Source organism: Coregonus lavaretus (genome assembly GCF_964263955.1).
Source record: "Coregonus lavaretus genome assembly, chromosome: 13".
Classification (NCBI taxonomy): domain Eukaryota; kingdom Metazoa; phylum Chordata; class Actinopteri; order Salmoniformes; family Salmonidae; genus Coregonus; species Coregonus lavaretus.
In genome coordinates, this window is record NC_140000.1 from 18,186,022 (window position 1) to 18,213,929 (window position 27,908).

General features: G+C 44.2%; 2 protein-coding genes across 3 annotated transcripts in view; both read left to right on the top strand.

The window, feature by feature from the left end:
- The first annotated feature begins 232 nt into the window (after positions 1-232).
- Positions 233-11,947, top strand: LOC311139693 (guanine nucleotide-binding protein-like 1). Of its 2 annotated transcripts, XR_014614101.1 has the most exons (13): positions 238-449; positions 1,329-1,482; positions 2,155-2,291; positions 2,583-2,734; positions 3,090-3,161; positions 7,321-7,513; positions 7,653-7,757; positions 8,092-8,274; positions 8,475-8,653; positions 9,063-9,264; positions 9,447-9,587; positions 9,945-10,433; positions 10,579-11,940. XR_014614101.1 is itself a non-coding variant. In XM_084174614.1 (12 exons), exons 1-12 carry the CDS (start codon positions 377-379, stop codon positions 10,208-10,210), a joined length of 1,857 nt encoding a protein of 618 aa, XP_084030740.1. In that variant the 5' UTR covers positions 233-376; the 3' UTR covers positions 10,211-11,947. The 2 variants fall into 2 exon arrangements, 1 of the variants encoding a protein (XP_084030740.1); XM_084174614.1 differs by having other exon boundaries at positions 233-449; positions 9,945-11,947.
- An 11,988-nt stretch (positions 11,948-23,935) lies between these two features.
- The window catches only part of ddr1 (discoidin domain receptor tyrosine kinase 1), a 61,714-nt gene continuing 57,741 nt past the window's right edge, over positions 23,936-27,908 (top strand). The window contains exon 1 of the mRNA XM_084174662.1: positions 23,936-24,271. The gene's annotated coding sequence lies outside the window, so the exon portion shown is untranslated. The remainder of the gene's footprint in view (positions 24,272-27,908) is intronic.

Here is a 27,908-nt window from a genome sequence, read left to right on the forward strand (position 1 = left end):
CATTGATCTGCTGTAGTGTGATGTGTCATGCAAATAAGAAGTCTCGTGAACAACATTAGCGTGATCAATAATAGTGGAATCGGCGGTTTACTGTGTGGGCTGTACCATTCTTTAAAAAATATATATCCATATTAACTTGCCATGTCTTGTCAGACAATGATTTAAAAGCATGATATTGACATTGTTTAAAAAAAAAAAAAGTAAATAAACTTTGATGACATATTACCATCGAACATTTTTTTCTGTAGTGAATGGCGTCGGGTCGGTGAAAAGTGTAGGAGTCGAGAAACTTCACGATAGTAAATTACGACGTTACTGTATTTCTGCCTTAGCTAAGAGAAACCCACACTACGACACTGTAATTTTTCATTCAAACATGCCTCGGAAAAAGCCATTCAGCACCAAACAGAAGAAGAAACAGATGCAAGTGAAACGGGAAAGAAAGCGAGGTAACGTTCGCTGCAATGACAGAAAGTGTGCGTGCCGAAAATGCTAACGTTAGCTAGCTTTTCGTTTTACTAACTTGTACGTGGAGAGTTGAGTAAATTGGCTAGTTAGCTGTCTGCTTTGAGGAACAAGAACACTATGTCATTTCCCCCGATATATTTTTGACGAATTAGCTACAAATAAAGAATAGGGCCGTAATTATTTTTGCCATAACATGCATGTCATGTGTGTTTTTGGGTCTTTCTAGCAAACGTTAGCTACCTTGCTTGCTAGCTAGCTAGTACCTTGCTTGCTAGCTAAACTGACGACGTTACAGAGCTAGCTATGTGTGTGTGTGACCTTATCGCTCAATTGTATTGCTGGCGTCATTCATTGTCATTGATGGGGCTGAAGTGGAAAAGTATTGATGCAGAGAAATCAGCATCACTGTACTACACTGGTATTGTTTTCACTATGTGTAAGCTCTACTGCGCAGACTCGGTATAACATTATGTAATAGGAAAGCTAGCTATCTCAAGTTGAGGGGATAACAAAAGCTGTTGGAGATCACATACCTACACTCTTCTACAGCTAGCTAGCAATGAAAAGAGATTCATTGTGACAACGTCCACTGTCAATTTATTACATAGGGTTAGTATTGAGACAATTACTAAATGTATAGATAGCATATATGTAAATGTGTGTACATTAGATTCTAAAGTTGAACGTTGTAGAATGTGGTCTTTGTTTGGTACCAATTGCTGACAAAGAGGCAAGTTTTCATTCTGTCCACTGTATGTTCCTGTCCCAAATGGCGCCCTATCCCCTATATATAGGGAATAGGGTGCCATTTGGGAAGGGTTCAATATAAGCCTCTGATTATGATGACCTCGCCTCCTCAGGTGAGCCAGGCTCAGGGCCCAGCAGCCGTAATAACAGTGTGGAGCGGGGGATGGACAGGGATAGGCAGTCGGACACGTCAGATAGTGAAACCACAGATGTCAGGAGGATAAACCAGCAGCCTGGCATCAGGGAGGGCAGATACGACCCCAATAGGTGAGTTACCAATACATTAGCATAGGTAATACTTAGCTCTGGTCCAGGGGATTACATGCTGCTTACTGATGCAGAAGCTGAGCAAGCCACACATAACACCCTGGACCAGAGCTAAGGTAATACTGTACATCACCTGCAATGAAACCAAACACAATGACGGGTGTGTTATTGCTGGTCTTGAACAAAAGCCTGCACACTGTATGGACCAGGAATGGTGTCCACTGACAGCTAGGCTCATAAGGCTGTCACCTGCTGAGTGGGTTTCTGTTTTGTCAGATATCATCAATGTTACCTTTTGGGAAAACATGTCATGATTTCTGTATGAACTGATGCCTGGAACAGTGGGAATTCCCTGGAACAAACTGAAGGGTTAATGGAAAAATATTAATTAGAGCAATGTCTGGGTCTGTAGATATTAAAAGTAAGAGGCCAAAAGAGACTAAATAAAAAAATTAGAACATGTTACTCCAGGAATCCTGAAACATGAGCAAACAACTTTCAGACAGAGGTCAATGGTAGATTACAGAAACTGCTGTTGTCAGAACAAACACCCACATCCCACACACCTGATGTTCATGACTGCACACAGATGCTTTTGTGTCCTTCACACTCACCCTACCCAATTCCCCCCTCTACTTACACACAGCTATACTCATCTCTCTGTCCATTCAGGTTCCGTCTGCACTTTGAGAAGGAGAGCAGAGAGGAGGTGGAGAGGAGGAAGAAGCTTGCCAGAGAGAAGGTTCTGGACCAGATGTTAGACAAAGACCTGGAGGTTGACATTAACGACATATACCCCACAGAGAAAGGTAGGTCAGAGCTCCTGGACCCTGAGCCTCACAACAGCCTCTTAATGCTGTTAAATAAAGGTTCAGTCTCAAATGGCACCCTATTCCTTATTTAGTGCACTAATTTTGACCAAAGCTATATGTGCTCTAGTCCAAGTAGGACACTATATGGTGTAATTTGGTACGTAACCTGTACCCTGAGCCTCTCAATGCTGTTAAATAAAAACCCACTCTAGTGGGAGTTTTGACATGGTCTTTTCACTTTGTGTCATAGCTTGACGTGTCTGTGCCACTGACCACCTCCAATCTCAGGTCTTGAGTTCCCACGTCGACCTCCGTGGAACTATGGGATGAATCGTGAGGAGCTGCTGAAGAAAGAAGAGAAGTCATACCGGGAATATCTGAACGACCTGCACTCCAGAAACCCACCTGGATCCCTCAGCCACTTTGAGCACAACCTGGAGGTGAGGAAACTATATATTCAGAACCCTTTATACACCCTTTATAAATGCTTTTGAGGGCGGTGGTAGCCTTGAGGTTAGTGACCGGCTCGTTACAGGGGGGTGGGGGGTGTATTGTGTCAGCAGAAAGATCCATTTTGATGGATAAATAAAGATCTATTAATTCTACAGTATTCTATAAACTTTAATGAATCCTTTAAAAACCACCTCTTTCTCTGACACTGAGCAAAATGTAGTGTAGGTAAAACCTATATACTCTTCATATAACTTTATACCCTCCCTTTCTTCCCCCTCTCTCTATCTCTCCCCCTCTCTCTATCTCTCCCCCCCTCTATCTTTACCCCGCTCTTTCTTTTAGACGTGGAGACAGTTGTGGAGAGTGTTGGAGATGTCCGATGTGATTCTGCTCATCGTGGACATCAGGCACCCGGTGGGTAATCTATTTTAAACTCCTTCTACAGTCATTATCTACTACTAGTCGCTAGCACACGCTAGCCGTGGCCTCTTGCTAGCTAGTGCTATAGCTACCTCCGAACTATCCTATTGCTGTTCACCGGACCTTATGATAACTCAGCTATACAGCTGATGTCTGCTGGACTGTTCCTTTTTACGGTACCGCATCCTGTTTATGTTTAGCCTCAACCCAAACTGTGTCGTCATTACCAGCTGTTGTCTTAGCTCTCTCAAATTACACCCGTGATTGCTTTATGCCTCTCTCCCATTTCAATATGGTTAGCTTATTGTTGTTTCGGTTATTTCTAATTGTACTATTTCACTGTAGATCCCCCAGCCCAGCTAAACCTGCCTTAGATAGCTCCTTTGTCCCACCCCCCATACACGCGGAGACCGACTCAATTGGTGCCTCCAGTGATGCTATCTCTTTCATTGTTACCCAACGCTTAGGTTTACCTCCACTTTACTCATATCCTTCCATATCGTTGTCTGTACATAATGCCCTGAATCTTTTCTACAACGCCCGGAAATCTGCCCCCTTTATTCTATGTACCCAACGCACATCATTTGCTGACTTCTGTAATCGCAAAAGCCTTGGTTTCCTGCATGTAAATATCAGAAGTCTACTTCCTAAGTTTGAGTTATTCACTGCGTTAGCACACTCCGCCAACCCTGATGTTCTAGCAGTGTCTGAATCCTGGCTTAGGAAGGCCACCAAAAATTCTGAAATTTCCATCCCCAACTATAACATTTTCCGTCTAGATAGAACTGCCAAAGGGGGTGGAGTTGCAATCTACTGTAGAGATCTACTGTAGAGATACTGCAGAGCTCTATCATACTATCCAGGTCTGTGCCCAAACAGTTTGAGCTTCTACTTCTAAAAATCCACCTTTCCAGAAATAAGTCTCTCACTGTTGCTGCTTGCTACAGACCCCCCTCAGCCCCCAGCTGTGCCCTGGACACCATATGTGAATTGATTGCCCCCCATTTATCCTCAGAGTTCGTACTGCTTGGTAACCTAAATTGGGATATGCTTAATACCCCGGCCATCCTACAATCCAAACTAGATGCCCTCAATCTCACGCAAATTATCAACGAACCAACCAGGTACAACCCTAAATCCGTAAACATGGGTACCCTCATAGATATCATCCTGACTAACTTACCCTCTAAATACACCTCTGCTGTCTTCAACCAGGATCTCAGCGATCACTGCCTTATTGCCTGCGTCCGTAACGGGTCCGCGGTCAAACGACCACCCCTCATCATTGTCAAACGCTCCCTAAAACACTTTAGCGAGCAGGCCTTCCTAATTGACCTGGCCCAGGTATCCTGGATGGATATAGATCTCATTCCGTCAGTAGAGGATGCCTGGTTGTTCTTTAAAAGTAATTTACTCTCAATCTTAAATAAACATGCCCCATTCAAAAAAATACAGAACTAAGAACAGATATAGCCCCTGGTTCTCCTCAGACTTGACTGCCCTTGACCAGCACAAAAACATCCTGTGGCGTACTGCATTAGCATCTAATAGCCCCCGCGATATGCACATTTTCAGGGAAGTTAGGAACCAATATACACAAGCAGTCAGGAAAGCAAAGGCTAACTTTTTCAAACAGAAATTTGCATCCTGTAGCACTAACTCCAAAAAGTTTTGGGACACTGTAAAGTCCATGGAGAATAAGAGCACTTCCTCCCAGCTGCCCACTGCACTGAGGCTAGGAAACACTATCACCACCGATAAATCTACAATAATTGAGAATTTCAACAAGCATTTTGCTACGGCTGGCCATGCTTTCCACCTGGCTACCACTACCCCGGCCACCAACTCTGCACCCTCCGCTGCAACTTGCCCATGCCCCCCCCCCCGCTTCTCCTTCACACAAATTCAGACAGCTGATGTTCTGAAAGAGCTGCAAAATCTGGACCCCTACAAATCAGCAGGGCTAGACAATCTGGACCCTTTCTTTCTAAAACTAGCCGCCGAAATTGTCGCAACCCCTATTACTAGTCTGTTCAACCTCTCTTTCGTAACGTCTGAGATCCCCAGAGATTGGAAAGCTGCTGCGGTCATCCCCCTCTTCAAAGGGGGTGACACTCTAGATCCAAACTGTTACAGACCTATATCCATCCTGCCCTGCCTTTCGAAAGTATTTGAAAGCCAAGTTAACAAACAGATCACCGACCATTTCGAATCCCACCGTACCTTCTCCGCTATGCAATCCGGTTTCCGAGCTGGTCATGGGTGCACTTCAGCCACGCTCAAGGTCCTAAACGATATTATAACCGCGATCGATAATAGACAGTACTGTGAAGCCGTCTTCATCGACCTGGCCAAGGCTTTCGACTCTGTCAACCACCGCATTCTTATTGGCAGACTAAATAGCCTTGGTTTCTCAAATGACTGCCTCGCCTGGTTCACCAACTACTTCTCAGATAGAGTTCAGTGTGTCAAATCCGAGGGCCTGTTGTCTGGACCTATGGCAGTCTCTATGGGGGTGCCACAGGGTTCAATTCTTGGGCCGACTCTTTTCTCTGTGTATATCAATGATGTCGCTCTTGCTGCTGGTGACTCTCAGATCCACCTCTACGCAGACGACACCATTTTGTATACATCTGGCCCTTCATTGGACACTGTGTTAACAAACCTCCAAACGAGCTTCAATGCCATACAACACTCCTTCAGTAGCCTCCAACTGCTCTTAAACACTAGTAAAACTAAATGCATGCTTTTCAATCGAACGCTGCTGGCACCCGCCCACCCGACTAGAATCACCACTCTCGACGGGTCTGACCTAGAGTATGTGGACAACTACAAATACCTAGGTGTCTGGTTAGACTGTAAACTCTCCTTCCAGACTCACATTAAGAATCTCCAATCCAAAGTTAAATCTAGAATCGGCTTCCTATTTCGCAAACAAAGCCTCCTTCACTCATGCTGCCAAACATGCCCTCGTAAAACTGACTATCCTACCGATCCTTGACTTCGGCGATGTCATTTACAAAATAGCCTCCAACACTCTACTCAGCAAATTGGATATAGTCTATCACAGCGCCATCCGTTTAGTCTCCAAAGCCCCATACACTACCCACCACTGTGACCTGTACGCTCTTGTTGGCTGGTCCTCACTACATGTTCGTCGTCAAACCCACTGGCTCCAGGCCATCTATAAATCACTGCTAGGCAAATCCCCGCCTTATCTTAGCTCATTGGTCACCATAGCAGCACCCACCCGTAGTCTGCGCTCCAGCAGGTATATCTCACTGGTCATTCCCAAAGCCAACACCTCCTTTGGCCGCCATTCCTTCCAGTTCTCTGCTGCCAATGACTGGAACGAATTGCAAAAATCTCTGAAGCTGGAGACTCTTATCTCCCTCACTAACTTTAAGCATCAGTTGTCAGAGCACCTTACCGATCACTGCACCTGTACACAGCCCATCTGAAATTAGCCCACCCAACTACCTCATCCCTATATTGTTATTTATTTTGCTCTTTTGCACCCCAGTATCTCTATTTGCACATAATCTCTTGCACATCTAGCATTCCAGTGTTAATACTAATTGTAATTATTTTGCACTATAGCCTATTTATTGCCTTACCTCCATAACTTGCTACATTTGCACACACTGTATATATATTTTCTGTTGTATTTTTTGACTTTATGTTTTTTACCCCATATGTAACTCTGTGTTGTTGTTTTTATCGCACTGCTATGCTTTATCTTGGCCAGGTCGCAGTTGTAAATGAGAACTTGTTCTCAACTGGCTTACCTGGTTAAATAAAGGTTAAATATAAAAATTAAAATAAAATAAAAAGTCATGTACCATAGTATCATTATCAACTTACTACTGTCACCATGATAATGTAATTAATAGTCACTGATGGTATCATTATGCGTTGAACCATATGGTGAAATGCATACATAGAGTATCCACCAGGTGGAGCCACAGACAGGGTAAGTCAGAACATGGTCAGGACCATTCGTCATACATGACAATGTTCCTATGGGCCCTGGTCAAAAGTAGTGCACTATATATGGAATAGGGTGCTATTTGGGACGTAGTCTATAAGTCGTTTGCCAGACCGAGCATGCATGTCTTAATGAATGTGTTCCTTGTGTGTCCCTCCCATGCAGGTGCTGCAGTTTCCCCCGGCGCTGTACCACTATATCACTGGGGAGCTGCAGAAGCAGGTGGTGGTGGTGCTGAACAAAGCTGACCTGTGTCCCCCTCCCCTGGTGCTGGCCTGGACACACTACCTCCAGACACAGTTCCCCCACCTCCACTGTGTCTGCTTCACATCACACCCCGGCCAGCCATACAGCACAGGTGAGTGGGAGGGAGGGTGTTTGTGCTGGAGCGAAAGTGACACACAAGGCGAGAGACAATGATGAGAGCTGATTGGTGCTGTTGAACTGCGTACTTGATCACCAGAATAACCTATTGCACTGTCTGTATCTGTCTCTAGTGCTTCAGAAGAAGAGGATGAGAAAAAAGGGTACATGTGGGTGGGGACATGCTGGAGGCCCCACTCACATCCTGAAGGCGTGTCAGGAAATCACAGCAGGAAAAGGTGAGAGGGACACACCCACCTGGGTGGCTTAGTACCTATTTCACACATGTATTGCTAACCATGCAAGTCTGTAATGACTTAATGCTTTGGCCAGGCACTTTCCATAGCATAGCTAATTACTGTTGAATGAAGGATTGATGTCTTCATACAAAGATCTGTGGGTGCAGGGTTGTAAGGGTATATCATAGAAGAATCAACACTGAACAGAAGTAGTCTTAAAATAGGCTAAAGACAAGTAAGGCTGCGTCCCGATTCTCCACTTTTTCCCAGAAGTTTGCAGAAGCATTGGCTGTAGGGAGTGTTCGCCATTGTTACTCCCCCTCCCTCCTTGTAGTGGACCTGTCCAGCTGGGAGAAGAAGATCCAGAGAGATGCGGTTGCTATGGGACCAGAGGGGGAGCAGTCAGAGGAGGTGGCGGACTCTGTGCTAGTGGAGCACCAGAGTGATGTTGCCATGGAGATGAGCAGCCCCTCCCAGGAGCTGTATAAAGATGGTGTGCTCACGCTGGGCTGTATAGGTGAGCGGCCATGTTGGAAGCTTGCTTTCCTACCTCCCAATCAGTAATCTGTCATCACTGATTAGTAACTTCATTTATCAAGTTATGCTTGTGTACCTCAAGGCTTTGTTCCCCCACCAACCCCCTCTGGCATTCAGAAACTTCTACTACAAACAGAATATTAATATATCTGCACTGTCTCTCTCTCCCTCCCTCCCTAGGCTTCCCTAACGTGGGGAAATCATCAGTATTGAACAGTCTGGTAGGTAGGAAGGTGGTGAGTGTGTCTCGAACCCCCGGCCACACCAAATACTTCCAGACCTACTACCTCACACCCACTGTCAAACTGTGTGATTGCCCTGGACTGGTCTTCCCTTCACTAGTCAACAAACAACTACAGGTAACTGAGAGGGAGTGTGTGTGGGTAGGTTGTAAGTGTGTATGTATGTATGTGTCCGCACTATGACCTCCCATTCCCTTAGAATCCCAGGTCTAATCACTGTGGAGGAAATGTCTTGGGGAATAGAAGAATAACTGAAATTCCCTCTGGCCATTTGAAGGCTGTCTTTGGAGTAGAATCAGAATCCGTACCACTTTTAAGTCTCAACTACTGGGGAGAGCTTTGTGTATAAAATCAATCATTACCCATCAACCCTTTTCAAACCCTTTTTCTTGATTTGTCCTCCCTCTCCTATCTTTCTCATGCTCTTACTCTTTATAAACACTTTTCCTCCATTCTTTTGTATCTACGCCTCTTCCTCCATCTCTCTCCCTCCTATTCTATGTCTCTTCTGTCCCTTTCTCCCTAGATCCTAGCTGGTATCTACCCAGTGTCTCAGCTGCAGGAGCCCTACAGTTCTGTGGGTTATCTGTGTGAGCGGACCCCCTTTCTGTCGGTGCTCAAGCTCCGGCACCCCAGCGTGGAGGGCCCACAGCATGCACCCAAAGGGGGGGAGAAGGAGAGGGAGCAGGGGCCCGAGCACAGCTGGACAGCCTGGGACGTGTGTGAGGGTAAGGACCACCTCAAGTCTGGCTCTAGAAACTCTGGTCTGGTTCTAAACTGTTGAAACACACCCGCTTGTCTGGATGTCAGGGAGACCTTTGGGAAATTTTCAGGAACAATAATAATTTATCGATTTTTGTTTTCCCTTCATACCTCTCGTTCTCTCTCTTTCTCCCTGTCTGTCTCACAGCCTGGGCAGAGAGGAGGGGTTATAAGACAGCGAAGGCAGCTCGTAACGACGTGTATCGGGCAGCTAACAGTCTACTGCGGCTGGCCATCGACGGTAGGCTGTGTCTGTGCCTCAGACCACCTGCATACAACGATCAGAGAGGTCAGTACACAGGTCATACAATGATCAGAGAGGTCATAGACAGGTCACACAACGATCAGAGAGGTCATAGACCGGTCAAGACAACCAGTCAGGCATATCACTTCATCACTACTGTACAGACAACCAGAGACTCATATTTAAAAGGGAAGACACACCGACACAAATGTCGGCCGTGCACAGCGGGCGCGCAGGGGAAGGTCAAATCCCAGCAGGTGATCTACTGCGCACGGCTGACGTTCATGTTGATCTGGCTTCCGTCCTTTAAACTGATGACTGGGGCTTTGTACAAACAAAAATATGAAGAAAAGTGTTTGATATATTGATTAATGAATCAATCAATGGATTTGTGGTATACAGAGCAGTGGGAGTCCCACCCAGACCTGGCAGAGATCATCGCTCTACAGGGACGGAGGGAAGAGGAGGGGGCAGGAGAGAGGGATGAGGAGGAGGAGGAAGGGGAGTCCAGCTCTGAGCCGGAGGAGGAGAGGGATAGGGACGCTGATGATGATGATGAGGATGGTGATGATGAAGGGATTGGACACCCGGCAGTGAAGGAGAGGAAGGGGCCAACCAGCCTCACAGTCAACATGTTCGATGTCCTCCGGGAAAACGAGTGCGAGTGAGGGAGAAGGGAAGAAAGAATGAATAAAAAAAACAGTGCTTGATCTCTCCCTCTCCACTCACCATTTTCCTTTCCTTGACTTGCATTCCTTTAACATTCTGACTCAACTCTTTTTTTTTCCCTCTACTCTCTCTCCCCCCATCCCTCCCCCTAGGTCAATAAAAGCACTCACGTTTTTATTTCTCCATGCTGTGCCTCTGCTCTGCTTGTACACCCATTAAGCTGTACTTAGGCTGCGTTTAGACAGGTAGCCCAATTCTGATCTTTTTTCCACTAATTGGTTTTTTGACCAATCACATCCTATCTTTTCACATCCAATCTTTATCACAGCTGATTGGTCAAACGACCAATTAGTGAAGGAAAGATCAGAATTGGGCTGCCTGTCTAAACTATTGTAGGATTACATTTGGTTTGTTTTTATCATTTTCCTGCATGTAGGATTTTACTATTATTATTTCCCTTAAAAGCTGGTAGGGGCATTGTGGTGTATTAATCATTGATTGGTTTTCAATCTGTTTATTGATAAGTGGCCTCATAGCTGAGATGCCAAAGGTCAGATAAGGTCATTAGACCCTAGAAATGGAATGGCTTGAACTGACAGGGTTATGGATTCCACCTCATGTTGACGGTCACACAGTGATGATGTCATCCACATGGGACTTCCATTTTACTGTCTAATCCTGGTTGATTTCACTGTATACCACAGTATTATAGTACTTCGGTAGGGTCAGTGGATGTGTGGAATTCAGCATTCCATGCTGCTTTCAGTGGTAATAATAATTGTGAACCCATTTATATGGTTCTACCCAATTCAGTGTTCTATTTTAGGGTCCACTAGGGGCAGTGTTCTTCAATCCTGGTGCAGGAGACTCGCAGTATTGGACTGAAACAAAAGCCTGCACTCCTTGTGAGTCCCCAGGACCAGGCTTGAAAAATATCTGATTGGGTTTAAAGACCTGTTGTTATGGACTATAGATGGTTGGTGTAGTGTTCTAACTACTACAGAAGAAAACTGTCAGAACTTGCTGTTACAGAGACTCACTCAGGTGCTGTACTGTATCATGCAACGCTGACTGACTGACTTGAGAAAGAGAGAGAGTTTGGCCACTGCAGTTTCAACCAAAAAGCACTCTGATGTTCTGAGATAGTATCACATGATTCCATAGCAGCCAATATTGACCAATACAATAACGGTCCTGTTAATGATCCTAAATTATACCAGCTACGCAAACTAGCTGAGTAGCTAGAATTTAGAACGAGAGTCCAAATACTGGAAGAATGGAACGGCACTAATGTTGGTCAAACCTCTTCCCTCTCTAGGGCTCTGTTCTAATGTTACAGTCTGTAAGGGCTTTATTATAGTGTGCTGTTGCTTACTGTTGTACCTCATTCTTCCTGTTCTACTGTATTACATGTCACTGTGAGGGAACACTACATCACAGTGCTGTGTTGCCATGTAACAACATGCACTGGTCTTGTCTATACCAATGGCACATAAATATAAATATACACACTACGGCCATTAGTTTTTCCTGTCTGTGTGACTGATCAGGAAAAACTCTGGGCCGTAGTGTGTCTAAGCAACAACTAGGGACCCAGCAGAGTTTGTCCTACCCACGTGACTTGTACGCGAGTGTTTGGATTGTGTATTTGCTGCATTCTTTATTTCATTCCTGGTATGGCCAAATGACAATGAACTGGACTGCTCTCTGCAATAAAGATAATCCATGGAACAAGGTCTCCATGTCTGTCTTTTCATGACAAACTCTAATAGCAGGATTTACTCTGCGGTAATCCTAAAAGTGGCAATCTGAGATTGGTATATTCATTTCTGGACTTTTAAATAAATTATTTAAAGCCATTCATTCTTGAAAAATATAACGTATAAATGTCTAATGAGCTTAGTTCAACTGTTTTATCCCATCCCTCCGCTGTTAATCAAAAAAGTGGCGGGATGTCTGCTTTGTTGTTTGAATCCCAGATTGCCCATTTAAGATACTGGCACACAAAATAAGTACACTAGGATGTTACCTTTCCAACAAGTCAGTTCTTCAAATTTCTGCCCTGCTAGAGCTGCCCCGGTCAACTGTAAGTGCTGTTATTGTGAAATGGAAAAGTCTAGGAGCAACAACGACTCAGCCGCGAAGTGGTAGGCCACACAAGGTCACAGAACAGGAACGCTGATGTGTGTAACGTGTAAAAATCGCCTGTCCTCTGTTGCAACACTCACTACCGACTTCCAAACTGGAGTGATGAATCACGCTTCACCATCTGGCAGTCCGACTGACAAATCTGGGTTTGGCGGATGCCAGGAGAATGCTACCTGCCCCAATGCATAGTGGCAACTGTAAAGTTTGGTGGAGGAGGAATAAACGGCTCCCGAGTGGCGCAGCGGTCTAAGGCACTGCATCTCAGTGCTTGAGGCGTCACTACAGACCCCCTGGTTAGATTCCAGGCTGTATCACAACCGGCCGTGATTGGGAGTCCCATAGGGCAGCGCGCAATTGGCCCAGCGTCGTCCGGGTTTGGCCGGTGTAGGCCGTCATTGTAAATAAGAATTTGTTCTTAACTGACTTGCCTAGTTAAATAAAGGTTAAATAAATAAAAATGTCTGGGGCTGTTTTTCATGGTTCGGTCTAGGCTACAGCATACAATGACATTTTAGACGATTCTGTGCTTCCAACTTTGTGGCAACTGTTTAGGGAAGGCCCTTTCCTGTTTCAGCATGACAATGCCCCTGTGCACAAAGCGAGGTCCATACAAAAATGGTTTGTCGAGATCGGTGTGGAAGAACTTGACTGGCCTGCGCAGAGCCCTGACCTCAACCCCATCGAACACCTTTGGGATGAATTGGAACGCCGACTGCGAGCCAGGCCTAATCGCCCTACATCAGTGCCGGACCTCACAAATGCTCTTGTGGCTGAATGGAAGCAAGTCCCCGCAGCAATGTTCCAACATCTAGTGGAAAGCCTCCCAGAAGAGTGGAGGCTGTTATAGCAGCAAAGGGGGATCAACTCCATATTAATGCCCATGATTTTGGAATGAGATGTTTGACGAGCAGTTGTCCACATACTTTTGGCCATGTAGTGTATTATTGTACCCCGATATTACACCATCGGGATTCGGTTTAGAATGTGTGGTAACACGTCCTGACTCATGTACTCTCTAATTGTACAAATTCAATTAGCCTTTTGGGTGAGATATATTTGTTTTATGTAGTTCAAGGCATATGGCTTATATTATCTGCATGTTGAGTCCCAAAGGGGTGGATGTCTTCTGCAGAAATTACCTTGTCAACGGTCAGAGCGTCTTTACGATTTATATTTATATTATTCTCTGAGAAAATTTATGATAAATTCATCACTCAACATTCCAGTATATAGCAAGGATCAACTTAATTTAGCCGCAGGCTGATTTTCTTTTGAGCGTATGGTCTGGGGGCCGGAACATAATTACAAAAAATGTGTAGACTGCAAATTGACCCTATAATATTTGACTAAATAATAATTATTTCAAACCTTGCTTACATTTGTATCCGATCACACGCATCTCTCTCTATTATGGGAGTACTTGGGAACAGACTTCCAAAAATAAAAATCCTGGTGTTTTTACAAACCTTTATATTCAACGATAAAAATAAAGAATAATAATAATTCTCAGAATTTGGGGGGCCAAATAAAGCCACCAGCAGGCCAAATTCGGCTGCAAGTTGGGGAACTCTATATAGGCTATCATGTTGAAGCAGACTGTCATCTTCTGAATCATCATCCACACACTCATCATACCTGTCTTGGCACCCTATTCCCTATATAGTAGTGCACTATACAGTGTGTGTATCTGATTGCAGTGGTTATCTATTTCATCATACTGTTAATTTCCATCCATCAAGTGGGTTAATACCACAGATAATCTGGAATGGTTTCTGTCCATCTGATCGACACCCCAAACTATTCACCGCCTGATTTCCCCAGATTGGTTTTTAATTAGGACAGGGAACTACAACCTGTATGGTAGCAATTATACCGTCACATAAAAAAGCAGCCTTGAGATTTACTAGTGCATGACACCGTAAATTTAAAAACTGTTAATTAAATTCTGGTGTGTCAAAATAATTTACTGCCAGCAGTATGTGTTGGTCATGCCAGTAATACCCATGTGGTTTGAGTTAGAGTTCAGCTTTTCAGGGAGGCTCACTTGGGAACGCTTTTCTCATGATGTAATCAGTGGTTTAACCCCCATCCCCTTCCTATCCTGACACACACACACACACACACACACACACACACACACACACACACACAGAGAGACAGACAGACAATTACAGACATAGACACACATGCACACTTCCTACCCTGGCACACACTCCCTCTCCAAGTGCCCCCTCAACTAGCCTAATGCCTAATGTGTGTGAGACCAATTGGTAATCAATAGGTTTCGTATGAGAGGCGGAAAATTAACAAACCACAGAAACGGCGTTAAGCCTGGTAGACACTGTCCCCTGAGTGGACACACACACACACATGAAGCTGAGAGTAGAGGTGTTATAATGGGCCCTTATTATGGCTACTTATAGGGAAAACAGAATAGAGAGGACCCCATAGGCCCAAACCCAACACCCAAAGTTAACCTCATTACTACAACACTAACTTCTTCCCCAGGCTAGCATCGGTAGGAAGATTTCCACAACACCAACTGTGGGACCAAAATACCCAGCTGGCATGTACACTTGTATGGTCACTAGAGGGCTTTCAAGCCTTGCAGCACCATTGATGTCTGGAGTTGTTAATGGTCAGGTTCTGCTGGCCTATTGAGCGCTGGGTTCTCATTGGTGGTGTTAATAGTTTGTATGTGCAGTATGTGCTACATGATGTCACACACATGACTGGGTTTTATCACCTTTACATAGGTGTGTCATGGACTATTATGAGTATCTCGCCCTCTCTCACACATACACACGTACACATACAATTGTACACACACACAGGCGCACACTCAGCCACTCACTCTCTACTTACTCACAGACACACACATACTGTCTTTTCTCACAGACTGTAATGTATTTACTCACAGACACACTCTCTCTCTCACACAAACACACACACACACAAACAAACACAGACACACACACACCTCCCTTATATGATTTACTACCAGGCAGTTGTCTCCAGCCTGCTTCCGAGTGGTGCGTCGTTGTTGGGGTCAGGGCAGCCTCAGCCGGCAGATTGGGTATCCTGATCTCCCTGTCTCAGGCTTGTTTTCACTAGAGCAACACACTAGGCCCAAACAGAGCACCGGGGGAGATGAGAGAAGACTAGGAAGCCACCTGACCACTAGGTCTACTGGATTGGGCCCATCGTCACTGCTGTTCTGGTTGACCTGGTGCTCAGGTAGGTCTCTTTCTGTGCATCATGATATTATGTATCCTCATTGTCATCTTAATGATGTTATTCCTGTCTTGTGTTTGTTTTCCCGCTGAAACATTCTGCAAAAGCTTGATCTGCAATCGATCATACCCACCAGGCTGGTGCAAAACATTTCTTACGGTCTCTGGATATGCTGGTGTGTTTGCTTGGGGACAGAGCACTCCCAGGAAATAACTAGGAGAGGACTTGAGATGAAGGGTAGGAGACGAGGAAAGGAAGCCACTTTAGACTGTGCTATAATGAAATGCTGAATCTCAATAGATGGGTGTCCTCTATTCATCTTCTCTCCTTCACTTTTACTGATCTGAAAACACAAAGTAAGTGGAAGCAATATGGTGGAGGTCTACTGGGAGCATGTCCAGTTCTTTCATGAAGGAGAGGCCATGGCAATCAAGCCTGTTACTATACTATACTATTGACATACAGCCTCTTTGAGAGAGAAAGCATATCGTGTCACAAACTGGGCTGCTCAGTAACAGTCAGTCTCTATTGTCCTGGAGGGACTCATAACCAGGTGAACACACCCAGTCCCAGTTCCTCTGTTAGGAAAAACACAAAATAGTCATAATGAAGTAGCAACTATTTACTAGACTGCAGGGACTACTTTACTGTACATCAGACTATCAACAATTGGCGGACTGATCTAGTATCATCATGACAACATTAGGTAAACTAGTCCATACATGTCCCAACTGTCATGTTTTATGAAGTTACACAGAAATAGCACTTTCTCTACATATTTATTTCACAATATGTCAGCTGAGCTGTTTTCCTCAAGGACTTGCGCTTGAGTGTGAAAACTTTTGGCACTGTTTGACAGAGGGCTTTTAGATTGGGTGAGTGGCATCATTCTAGGAATACAAACTCAGTCATTGTCATTAAAGGGGCTGAGATGTAGATGATGCTGAACTAATCATACATAGCCATGTCTGTCTGGCTGCATGAAGCCTACTGTTATTTGTGCTTGTAATTCCTCTTGTTTTCAGTCTATGAGGTACTGTATACTGTATATGTCTCTGAGTGTGTGTCCATGCTTGAATGGGTCCCCTTCAGTCATCGACCGCAGGCGGCGTGTGTGTTTGTCTGTGACCCTGTTTGTGAGTTGGAGCCCATGTGTCAATAGGTATTTTTAGTGCCGCCTCTCACTGCATTGCAATGGCACTCATTCGCACCCCTTTGGACCTCCCCCACCCACCCCCTCCACCCCCCACTTCCACCCCTCCAATCCCTCCGCCATAACATTCACTCTCACTGGGGAGAGACTAGTGAGCCAGCCAGCAACAGTCAGTGTGTAACTTTAAAAAGGAGAGTGAGACTTTAGAACCAAGAGGAGCAGAGACAAGCAGACAGACAGACGATAGGGGATTGGAGGACTCCAGTAACCATGGGGATAGTAGAACCCGCAGTTCCCTGCCATAGGCGACTATGATGTAAGTTAAAAATCACTTCAATAACAAACTTTCCCTTTGGAATTGGAACAATGCTTCTAGATTGTTGAGTCTAACCATGTTCGCACACAGTCCTCTTGCACACAGACAGACAAGACTGTAGGCGTCTGTGTTTGAGAAAGACTGAGTGGTTGAGAGATTTCACTCAGCTACTGTTAGTGTTGGAGAGACAGAGGAGCGGTAATAAGATGGTAAGGCCTCAACTGACTGAGTGGATGAAAGGAGGCGTAATTGAACAAGACAATGGTTCCACGACTAGACAAAGTGAATTAGACACCATCCAATGGGGGCTATGAGAGGAAGTCCCTAAGCGCTATTGTTAGTAATAGGCTGAGCAGAACAGGAGTGGAGAGAGAAGGGGGGGGGATTAGGGGGGGGGGATTAGGGGGAATAAAAAACTAAGCGTAACCCTAGAGGGGTTGGAGTGACAGTTTGAACAGGGGGCGACAGTTGTGGGAGAGCCGCCCAAATGCCATAGCGACTGCAGCAGTCCCCCTCTACTGCAGGGTGTGTATGTGTCGTGTGTGCGTGCGTGCGTGCGTGTGTATGTTTGTGTACTACTAGTTGGTGTGTGTGTGTGCGTTGGTGTATGTGTGTGAGTGCTACTAGTCGTGTGTGTGGTGGATGAAAGAGAGCAGGGGATTTCTGAGAGGAGTAAAGTAACCCGACACCCAAAATAAGTCTGCCCCCACATCCACCACCCCCACCCAGCCCTCCAGGAGGAAGAGGAGACACAAGTGCAGGCCATGGCAGGGTACAGCTGAGAGGGTCCCCAGAGACCTCCTGACTGTGTGAGGGGTCATTTGGAACACCCGCCTCAAAGCCTACCCCCAACCCCCCACCCCCTCTCCTCTCACCCACCACCCATATGCCCCTCCAACCAACATCACATCCACCCTCTAGCAAACAACAGTGTAGCAACCCACCACACAACCCTCTGGCCTGCACAGCACAAACCTTCGAGTGGGATCACTTGCAATGACTACAAACACAGATTAAATGCCTGAGACAGTTGTTAAATACACACTGACCAATCCATTTATCCATTATTGAGTAGAGTATTTCACATAAAGGCTGTCGCACCTCTTCAGAGACAGAAACATTGATTTGCTCACTGTTAGACAGTATGCTGCTATGGTGCTCTTTTATTACAGTACATGAGCTATCAATCACCTCTTTAACCACTAGCACTCTAAATGGCCATTTAAATCTATCCTCTATAGCCACTGAGTTGTCTGGCTCTCTTGGCTCTCATTTCTTTGCTTGTAAAACAAAGCTCCCCCCAACACACACTGAGACACACACACACAGACAGACACACTGACTTGCTGGCTGGCTGGCTGGCAGGGTGGGTGTAAAACTGAGTTGGGTGGGGGAATGTGCCAGGTCACAGAAATAACTGTGAGGAGAGTGAGAGGAGCTGACCACCACAGATTTTTTACACTGAACATCCAGAGGAGAGCTCCTCAGGGGCTGTGCCACACACCCTGACCCCTACCTAGGAACCTTCCACTGGGGTAGACATTGACCCAATGACCCCTGACACCTCCACGACTCCCACAGCCTCTCCAGGGACCAATCATATACAACCCACCCCGAGGCCTAGGATATTGATACTGACAAACACAAACAACTCACAATAAACAGACACACAACACACACACACACACACACACACACACACACAGACAGACACATACACACAAGAACACACTGTCAGTAAACATGTTGCATATTGAAATAAGAACTAAGTGCTTTCCGTCCATTTCAGAGGTGACATTAAAGAACTGAGAGTGGAAAGCCCATGAAAGGAGTAAGAGAGGGAGAGAGAGAGAGAGAGAGAGAGAGAGAGAGAGAGAGAGAGAGAAGGGGGGGGGGGGGGTAGTGTCACTGTACAGTCTGTGCTTTCAACAGCCATTGAGAATTTTAGAAATTCTAGGGATTCTGAGAGACATTGAGAAAGAGCGACACGTAAATGAGAATGTTTTAGAGGGTAGAATGATCTGTGTTGTCAGAATCCTGCACCCCTCCACAGCTGTCATATCACCACAGGGGCTGGGTCGGGGATGTGTGTGTGTGTGTGTGTGTGTGTGTCTTGCCTCTTGAATTCCATTGAGAGCCACTTACATTTTTTATTTAAATTTTTCGGCTGAAGTAAAAGAGGCGATAAATTGATATCATACATTTGGAATGAGTCGAATGACAGGCAATGCATCACTGTCAACACAGAAGAACTAGACTGAATACTTAAAGAAACTTGGGATGAAAGGTTAAATTACAGAGACACATTAATTTCTCATAATCAACTTATTCTCTAAAATGTCAAGGCTATCTTTCAACTAACAGAGTTAGGCGCATTACTGAAGAGTAGAGGAAAAACTCCCCTTTAAAACCCTTTTTCTATGCTCTCTCTTGATAATGACTCTGACTTGATGTTTTCTGGGCATCCTCCTCTCTCTCTCTCTCTCTCTCTCTCTCTCTCTCTCTCTCTGCACTTCTTTCTCTACTCAACCTTCTTAACTTTTTTTTCCTCTCTCTTTCTACCTGACTCCTCATCCATTCTACAACTTGAACTTTTCTCTCTCTCTCTCTCTCTCTCTCTCTCTCTCTCTCTCTCTCTCTCTCTCTCTCTCTCTCTCTCTCTCTCTCTCTCTCTCTCTCTCTCTCTCCTTCAGTGAATTCCTCACAGGATCAGACCTGCTTTTTATGCTTCACTAGGTTTCACTCAAAGTAGCGAGAGAGGAGGGAGAAAGTGAAGAGAGAGAAGAAGAGGGGTGGAGAGTGACACCACACCAAAATGGCTGGTTAAGGGGAAGCATGGGTAGGTTTTAAACAACATAGCAAATAGACAAAAAATGTATTTTGTAAAATGGAGAGAAATAATGTCAGAAAGGAGGGAGGAAGTAAAGAGAGACAGAGGGAGAGAAGGCCAGAAGAATAATGGTAATAAAGGTCATAACAGTTGGAGGGGTATTTGCGGTTGCTCAGGCAACCAACAAAGCCTTGACAGTCAGGGGAAGAGCCCAGAGAAGAGAGTGAAAGCGAGAGAGAGAGGCAATGGCCTACACAAAGGATAGCAGCTGAAGTATTTCTCAGTAAGAATGAAAAAGAGCTTCTGATAGAAATGGGAGAAAATATATACACTACCAGTCAAAAGTTTGGACACACCTACTCATTCAAGGGTTTTTCTTTATTTTTACAATTTTTTACATTGTAGAATAGTAGTGAAGATATCAAAACTAAAAGTGTTAAACAAATCAAAATATATTTTATATCTGAGATTCTTCAAATAGCCACCTTTTGCCTTGATGACAGCTTTGTACACTCTTGGCATTATCTCAACCAACTTCATGAGGTAGTCACCTGGAATGCATTTCAATTAACAGGTGTGCCTTCTTAAAAGTTCATTAGTGAAATGTATTTCCTTCTTAATGCGTTTGAGCCAATCAGTTGTGTTGTGACTAGGTAGGGGGGTATACAGAAGATAGCCCTATTTGGTAAAAGACCAAGTCAATATTATGGCAAGAACAGCTCAAAAAAGCAAAGAGAAATGACAGTCCATCATTACTTTAAGACATAAAGGTCAGTCAATACGGAACATTTCAAAACTTTGAACGTTTCTTCAAGTGCAGTCGCAAAAATCATAAAGCTCTATGATGAAACTGGCTCTCATGAGGACCACCACAGGAATGGAAGACCCAGAGTTACCTCTTCTGCAGAGGATAAGTTCATTAGAGTTACCAGCCTCAGAAATTGCAGCCCAAATAGATGCTTCACAGAGTTCAAGTCACAGACACATCTCAACATCAACTGTTCAGAGGAGACTGTGTAAATCAGGCCTTCATGGTTGAATTGCTGCAAATAAACCACTACTAAAGGACACCAATAAGAAGAAGATACTTGCTTGGGCCAAGAAACACAAGCAATGGACATTAGACCGGTGGAAATGTGTCCTTTGGTCTGGAGTCCAAATTTGAGATTTTTGGTTCAAACCGCTGTGTCTTTGTGAGACGCGGTGTGGGTGAACGGATGATCTCCGCATGTTTGGTTCCCACCGTAAAGAATGGAGGAGGAGGTGTTATGGTGTGGGGGTGCTTTGCTGGTGACACTGTCTATGATTTATTTAGAATTCAAGGCACACTTAACCACAGCATTCTGCAGCGATACGCCATCCCATCTGGTTTGGGCTTAGTGGGACTATCACTTGTTTTTCAACAGGACAATGACCCAGCACACCTCCAGGCTGTGTAAGGGCTATTTTACCAAGAAGGAGAGTGATGGAGTGCTGCATCAGATGACCTGGCCTCCACAATCCCCCGACCTCAACCCAATTGAGATGGTTTGGGATGAGTAAATGTAAATGTAAAAAATTAGTTGGACCGCAGAGTGAAGGAAAAGCAGCCAACAAGTGCTCAGCATATGTGGGAACTCCTTCAAGACGGTTGGAAAAGCATTCCAGGTGAAGCTGGTTGAGAGTGGGCAAAGCAGTCATCAAGGCAAAGGGTGGCTATTTGAAGAATTTGTTTAACACTTTTTTGGTTACTACATGAATCCATATGTGTTATTTCATAGTTTTGATGTCTTCATTATTATTCTACAATGTAAAAAAATATTTAAAAATAAAGAAAAACCCTTGAATGAGTAGGTGTGTCCAAACTTTTGACTGGTACTGTATATTTTTTAACTTTATTATCCCCATGGGGAACTTTTTGTATGAATATGCTTGAGGAACGGACAGTACTTAATATCTGATGACTGTCAAACATTCATTGGAAGGTTTCCGTCACCTTCATACATTTGGAAAATATCAGTTAAACATTGCCTCACAGTTTACTATAGTTTAACTGTTACATTGGCCTACTCAATCGGCATTCGTCTTGGGGGGAAAAATAACCTCAAAAACACTTTTGTGGGGACAGACAGTTGCCGTAAAAGCTGCAAGTACGTCTATGAAACAACCCCAGTAACCAGACAACATGTATAAATCAAGTTAGTGAAGTGACTAAATAGATTCAAAGAACATGGTGGAAAACCCTGTTCATAAGTTCAGCAGTTACAAAGTGGTTTGTATGAAACACTTGGACTTTGAGGAGGAGAAGCTTAAAATATAACCATTAAGAGGTTTAAAGAGAGAATCGGATTTGGGTCCAGGGTTTACAGTCAAACAAAAGAGTAGGTTTTGGGCTCAGGCTTGGGTTTAGCATGAATTGGAAGCTGGTGATAGAATGTTAATGATATGCAGGGCCAGGCAAGCAGGCCAAAGGAAACTGCAGCTATGCAATTCAAATGGACAAAGAGAGAGAAAGGAGAGAGAGAAAAGGGGGGGGGGTGAATGAGAGAGAGAGAGAGAGAGAGAGAGAGAGAGAGAGAGAGAGAGAGAGAGAGATGGAGAGTGAGAGAGCGAGACAGAGAGAGAGAAAGAGAGAGAGAGAGAGATAGAGAGAGAGAGAGAGAGAGAGAGAGAGAGAGAGAGAGAGAGAGAGAGAGAGAGAGAGAGAGAGAGAGAGAGAGAGAGAGAGAGAGATTAAAGGAAATGAGGGCATGCATGTAAAACTATTTGTGTCTGTACATTATGTGGGTTTATGGGCGTTTGGAATATACCGTTTATGTCTTTGTGTCCTCCAACATAAAGCACACCATGTCCTCATCTTGACCTACTGTACACATATACACACACACAAACAGTCTATCAGTGGTTCAGTGACCCTGTTTATCCAAGGTGGGGCTGGATCAGGCAGTGTTTGCTAATGACCTTTATTGTCCCACGCTGCTGATAGAGTGCCAGCTAAAGTTAGCTTTTTCTCCTCGCCGCACAACACTGCGAGAGACGGGCAAGTACTGACACATAGCTGCCAAATACTCTTCCTCCCTGTCTCGCTCTTTGTGCCTTCTACTCATTTTCCTTCAGCATACCCAACTCCTAGGCTACTACACTTTTGGACTCTCATTGGCTTGATTTTAAAATAACCAATCGTTTTCATTAGGGTTTGTGTAGTGTATTACTGTTTGTGTTTGCTTGTTTCATTCACCTTTCAAACTCTACTCTTTCATGCTTATACTGAACACCACTTTTATCTCACTTCTTAGGTTAAGTATTTTCCGTGTGCACTTTGGTCTCCTCTCCAAGCCCCATTTTCACAACTCTTATGATCTAAAGTACTGTGCTTTAGTGTAAACCCTTCAATCACACTCATTATAGCCCAGGGGTGTAATAGTATACAGTTAAAGTGGCAAACTCTGTAATAATGTTTACTTTTTAGGTAAATTCAAAGAGAGAACCCTAGATAGATGGTAGGCTACTGGCAACAGCTATGATGAGTGGATGAAAGAAGTGATAACAGATGAAGTTTTGCATCCCAAATGGCACGCTATTCCCTATATAGTGCACAATTTTTTTTTTACCAGGGCCCAGAGTCAAAAGTTGTGTACTGTATAGGGAATTGGGTGTCATTTGGTACACACAGCCTAAGTGTTGCTTTTGATATCTCATATAAAGTAAGGATGTTACACAGACAGAAAGGTAGATTTTGTTAGGAGTACAAGCAAGGGGTTAGCAAGGTAAAATACCTCTGTTTCCTTCCTCTGTATTATATTTCATATTCCCCAAATCTCTCAATTCCTGTAACAAATAAAAAATAACTTTATACCCAGGGGTTTACTCACATTTACAGTGCTGTTGTCGGGCCATGGGTCCCGACCCAGGGCGACTCCTGATTGGCTATTTGCTGGTAGAATATTCAACAAGCACCTGGTTAGCTGCTGTGATTGGACACAGCCAGTGCAGTTATGTAAATGAGCACCTGGTGGCGTTTGCTGGCCTCGCGGTGAGTTGAGGTTTCAGCAGGGCTCTCATGTGCGCAGCTGAAGCTAGGCTTTTGCGGTGATATAGACGAATAGAGAGCAACGAACAAACGGAACGGATATATTAACGGTATTCTCATCTCGTTCTCTTGTCAGTTCTCACTTTAATCTTGACAAATGTGAGCTAGACAACTTGACATTTTCATCTAAGTTTTTGGACGTAACGTGTTGCCTATTCAGAGTTTAAGAAAGGTCGAACGGCAGGCAGAGTTGGATTATTCCGGTGGCGGAATACTTTGGAGGACAGTCACAGTCACAGACACATTACGCACGGGATATTCAAAACATTTAGAAATTGCGATTGGTGTCACAGTTCTCCGTGACTTTTAGGTAAGTGGTAAAAACGGTTTCTGCATTGATAAAGAGGTTACATATCAGGACGCACTGTCAATAAGCGCAAGATGCTAAATCGCTTCACTCATGCTAGTTTGTGGGCTGCTGTGAGTAGGCTATTTTAGACGGTTACATTAGGTATTTATGTCTGTTTGTCTGTGAATGGGTGTTTGTGGGCTTATGTCAGTCTGTCTGCTTGCCTCACACTGTGTCGATTGGCGTCAAACAGTCTCGGTGTCAGGCGGGGAAGGCTGGTTTGGACTCTCGCCACAGCACTCGGGAAGCGCATAGTGAGGTGTAACGTTGCACCCACATTGCTTGTTTGTCTGGCCTGGTGAATAAATACATTGTATCTTCCACGAGTCAACGAACTAACTACTTAGTTATTACATTGCATCATTCACTTCTTCATTGGTGATATACAAAGTAGCTAGTTAGGGCTATTGTAATTAGGCTACATTGTATCCCTGCAGTATAAAAAGTAACCTCATTTATAGCATAGGTCTATTTAGCGTAGTTACAGTACATTGTATCTCACTAAGTGATAACAGAACTGATAACCCATAACATCGGCTTCTTATTAGACCACATAGGCCTAACTGCTCTTCACGTTATTCTATTATATTCTTTGATAGGCTGACCACTGTAATACCAGTGTATAAACAGTGTATTACCTAAAAAGTTGTTCAATAGTTTATTGGTCTTAATAGGCTACCTAAATGAATTAGCTGGCCTGCATTAGGCGAAGGCCTATGCACAAATTTAGCTTTTTCATGCATATCGTTATTTAGGCTACGTTTTCCATCAGATCTCTTAGGTGCTTATCCGATTTACTGCCCACAATTGACCCCCCTAGATTGCCAATGGGCTTGAGTTGTTACAAGTCATCCCCCCGGCCGCATTCCATACTAAATAACCTTTCAGCGACATTGTTCGCTTTGAATTACCCAGTCTGTAAACTATAGAGGTAATGGGCCGATTCTATTTCTATGGGGCTCCTCAAACCCAGTTGGTGTTAAACATAATACATTCTACGGAGGCAGAGTACTAAAACTGTAAAAAGGCAAAGGCTCAACGGTCCTTGACGTGAGAAGGATGGAGTCAATAAAACGTCCGATGTTTACCGTGATGACCTCATAGCGCCCAGGTGGCCATTGTCACACCGAGATGGAACATGGCGCGGTTATTAACCTTGCGACCTCGAGCGGCAGGCAGGTGACCCCAAACAAGGCAGAGCCGCTTGAATTTCGTCCCTGTGGGATGCACCAGTGTAGCGAATGGGAGGGTTCTCCTCTGGGAAGCAATCAGTCACTAGAACAAACCCCCAAACTAGCCCAAAGTACTACCAGATAAAATAAATATGGTTTTAGAGAAACCATTCTCAACCTTTGGAACACAATCGGACACTACCAGAGACTGAAGGGTTTTTAGAAGAAACACATGCAGAAGATGAGAAGGAAGAAGGAGAAACATGTCCATTATGTCCCAAGCATCATCACCCACAGTGTTAATGAATCCATCATGGAGAATGAATGGATCGATTATCCTCTGATAGAGACATGAGATTAATTACAATGAGAGAGAATATGCTTTCTCATAGAACCAAGTGTGTGTGTGTGCGCGATGCGTGTGTGTGTGTGTTTTTGGGACACAGAGTAAACAATAGGGTTAGGGGGGTAATTGTGCAGAGAGAGCAGGGGGCTGGTTTCTCTTCCCTGGGGTGGAAATGCTGCCTTTAGGGGGTAGATATGCCTTTATTGGGGGAGTAGCTGATTGTCCTGGCCAGGGGGCTGGTCCTGCTGCTGTCTAGGGAGGATGGTGTTGTTGGGGTGTGGGGGATTTCTGCCTGGCTGGGGGGGGGGGGGGGGGGGGGTTGGTTTAGCTGCCTGTGGTTTTGTTAATAGATAAAAAGACAATAAAACCCTTTTCTCCCCCTACTCTCTTTCCCATATTCTCTCTCTCAATTCAATTCAAGGGGCTTTATTGACATGGGAAACATATGTTTACATTGCCAAAGCAAGTGAAATGGATAAATAAAAGTGAAATAAACAATAAAAAGTGAATCTTGGGTCAGTCACAGTGGTCAGGTATTCTCCCACTGTGTACTCTCTGTTTAGGGCCAAATAGCATTCTAGTTTGCTCTGTTTTTTTGTTAATTCTTTCCAATGTGTCAAGTAATTATATTTTTATTTTCTCATGATTTGGTTGAGTGTAATTGTGTTGCTGTCCTGGGGCTCTGTGGGGTCTGTTTGTGTTTGTGAACAGAGCCCCAGGACCAGCTTGCTTAGGGGACTCTTCTCCAGGTTAATCTCTCTGTAGGTGATGGCTTTGTCTCTCTCTCTCTCTCTCTCTCTCTCTCTCTCTCTCTCTCTCTCTCTCTCTCTCTCTCTCTCTCTCTCTCTCTCTCTCTCTCTCTCTCTCTCTCTGCCTCCTTTCTGTCCCCTACTCGCTCACTCCGTCTCCCCCTTACTCTCTCTCTCGCTCTCTCCCCTACTCCCCTCTGCTGTGCTAGTAGTACCAGTGAAGAGTGAGGATGAGAGGAGGAGCATTGTGTTGATAGATAGACCCAGAGGGGAGCATAGATCTGTTGTATCCCTGTCTAATGGGCATTTGGATGCTAATTCCTCCATGTCGTCCCAAGAGGATGGTTGTCATTTTATAGTCTGGTTCTATCAGCTGTAGAGAAGAGACGAGAAGAGATTGACATATTATAGCCTACAGTATTTAGATCAAACTGCAACAATGTGAGTATACCGCTGCATACAAATTGGATTCTTGTGCTTTCTTTTGAGTTTTGTACAGGAAAAGCTGAATTTACAGAGTCAGAATGATTTTCTTTGTAAGTTTATAGTGCTCTATGCAAGTTGTCTGTTCAGTCTATCAGTAAGAGGTATCTCTTGGAAGCATTTTAAAAAGGATAATGTGCAAATATTGTACAATCCAGGTGTGCAAGGCTCTTAGAGACTTACCCAGAAAGACTCGCAGCTGTAATCGCTGACAAAGGTGATTCTAACATGTATTGACTCAGGGGGTTGAATACTTATATAATGAAGATATATTCGTAAAACGAAAACAAAAAAATCAGTTAGATTCTTTTTTTCACTTTGACATTGCAGAGTATTTTGTGTAGATCGTTGACAAAAAATGACAATTAGTCAATTTTAATCCCACCTTGTAACACAACAAAATGTGGAAAAAGTCAAGGGGTGTGAATACTTTCTGAAGGCACTGTACATACCATGTAACTACACATTATCAGTAAAACTTAATAAGTGTGACAAAATGGATTATGGGAAATAAGTGGTATCCAGTATTACAGCAGCATGTTAAAGATGAATAATGGAACTGGGTTTAGGGTTAGTCTCTGCCAGTATACAGTCACACAGGTTCATCATTATCCTAGTTGCTCATGACACCATTGTCCTCTTTTTCAGGTCATTGGGGTTATGAGATAAGTTATTCGATAAAGTGTTAGGAGAGATACTGTAAAGTTTGTTAAATGACTTCAATCTTCAAAAGTGATGCGCTCGCATGTAAAAAATAAATAAAAATAAAATAGATCTTACTGGTTCATAGGAATATAAAATGTGGAGTGTATGGCTTGTATGGTAGAAGTTATCTAGTTGTCCATATC

Coding starts and splice junctions, on each gene's coding strand:
- LOC311139693 (XM_084174614.1), top strand. CDS start 377: ATGCCTCGGAAAAAGCCATTCAGCACCAAACAGAAGAAGAAACAGATG. Junction 3,162..7,320: donor TCGTGGACATCAGGCACCCG/GTGGGTAATCTA, acceptor CCTCCCATGCAG/GTGCTGCAGTTTCCCCCGGC. Junction 7,514..7,652: donor CGGCCAGCCATACAGCACAG/GTGAGTGGGAGG, acceptor ATCTGTCTCTAG/TGCTTCAGAAGAAGAGGATG.